The 1,813-nt window shown below is 37.1% G+C and overlaps 1 protein-coding gene across 1 annotated transcript in view; it reads left to right on the plus strand.

Moving 5' to 3' along the window:
- dmd (dystrophin) overlaps window positions 1-1,813 on the plus strand; it is a gene marked incomplete at its 3' end in the record, with an annotated part of 309,815 nt that extends 308,002 nt beyond the window's left edge. Inside the window, 1 exon segment of the mRNA XM_042226291.1 lies at window positions 436-1,813. Within this exon segment, the coding sequence (XP_042082225.1) occupies window positions 436-554 (119 nt within the window).

A 1,813-nucleotide genomic window follows, 5' to 3' on the forward strand; every position in this document is an offset into this window, starting at 1 on the left:
TTATATTATATTATATTATATTATATTATATTATATTATATTATATTATATTATATTATGATATTTGTGTGCAGAATTTTGAGGTGAAAAATTGCTTGAACACGGTCATGCCAGGAAACGACGCAGAAACGTATTTCTGCCGGCTCCCGTTTAGTCACACGACTCTGCTTCTGTCCCTTCTTTGCTGAATTATACAGAGTTTAGTGTTTACATTGTGATATTGGCTGTAACTTTGATATGCTGCAGGTCTTAACAGAGCTTTAAATGTTTTCAACATTTTGAGCCCTCATTATTTCATAAATATGTGAAAAGTGCACAAAAAATGAAAATCATAGCACAAAGAAAACGTTTTTCATGTCGTGCAGATATGCTAAAATTCTTGTGCAAGCGAGGTTTAGGTGAAATCTTCCATAAGTGTGTTCTTCCTCCCCTCAGGTCCCAGCATTGGCAGTTTGTTTCACATGGCTGACGATCTGGGCCGTGCCATGGAGTCACTGGTCAGTGTGATGACGGACGAACGGAGCACCAAACAGCACGAGGCCCTGCACTTCTGATCCTGCCTTTAATCTTCAGCCCCAACTCCCCCCCTCTCCTCCATCCCTCCCTACTTTCCTACCTATCGCATGCTTTTCTAGTCAAAACAACTGGATTGGAAACAGTTTACAAAGAGAATATATATATAACATTTATTTTTGTGAAAGATTAAAGTTCCAGCAAGGTCTCATCAAAAAAGTACATGTAGATTTCAGTAGTTTCTTAAAATGTCCTAAAGTTGTTTTAATATGAAGAGAGGCTGTTTGGGGTTTTGTTTTTGTTTTTTAACTTCTATGCAATTGTACAAAACAACAATGGGGCTCTGGGCTGGGGTCGAGATACCAAGAAGCATGGTCATAGATTTGCCATCTCTTTGTAACTGGGGAACTACATATTTGTATCAAAATGAATGACTGAAATAATAAGGGTGCTTTGTAAGAGAAAACATGTCTTTGTAAAACATACACTGTCAAAGTAATGCAGACCTATTGGATCTTTAAAGTAGAGCGTCTGCAAGACTGTATGGACGCGTGTTTGGTCGTGTATGTGGTGGTGCCTAAATTTCATATTGCAATCCTTTTTCCAAAAGGTTGAGAAGCAATGGAAGAGGTCACTAAAAGGAAAAATCAATTTGCAAGTCATTTAATCATTTAGCATGATAGCAGTTAAATACACACTTACTACATTATAGCAGCTGCTATAATGTAGTAAGTGTTTATTTGTCTTAAACTTGGCTTCTGAAGCCAGCCTTTGCTTTAGAGCCACAACATTTCTTATGGTTTAATCTGCTGCAAAGCCTAAAAAAAGAAAAGCTAAGATTTAAGAAAACTGCTCCCTTATCTCATTTTCCATTTTTCAAATATGCCATACGCTGTAGATGAAAGTAGAAGACTCTTTCCTCGTCAGCTGCAATCATTCCTTCATTTAAAAATAAAAGAAAGAAAGAACAAATTTGTACTTAATCAAGCAGAATGACTGACATTTGACAAAGTTTTGCAGAATCACGTTGCCAAGCAGCTCCTGCAGGCTGCTGCCTGCCACAGCAGGTCGCTCTGTATGTTTGGAGGGCACTGAGTGAGAAACTCTTCCAAATCAAAGGTATCTGTTTGGAATCCAACTAGCACATCAACAAAGCTGGGAAGATTTAGTGACTTCCATCCACTATGGTGCATAACAGTGAACGAACTTTTAAAAGTATCTTTGACTTAAGTCAAAGATAAAAGCCTAAAGAAGAAAATAAATTCTTAGTTTCAACATTTATTAAATCAAACACACATTT

The sequence above is a fragment of the Haplochromis burtoni genome, unplaced genomic scaffold (assembly GCF_018398535.1).
Source record: "Haplochromis burtoni strain Fernald_Lab_line unplaced genomic scaffold, NCSU_Asbu1 Contig_205, whole genome shotgun sequence".
NCBI classification, from domain to species: domain Eukaryota; kingdom Metazoa; phylum Chordata; class Actinopteri; order Cichliformes; family Cichlidae; genus Haplochromis; species Haplochromis burtoni.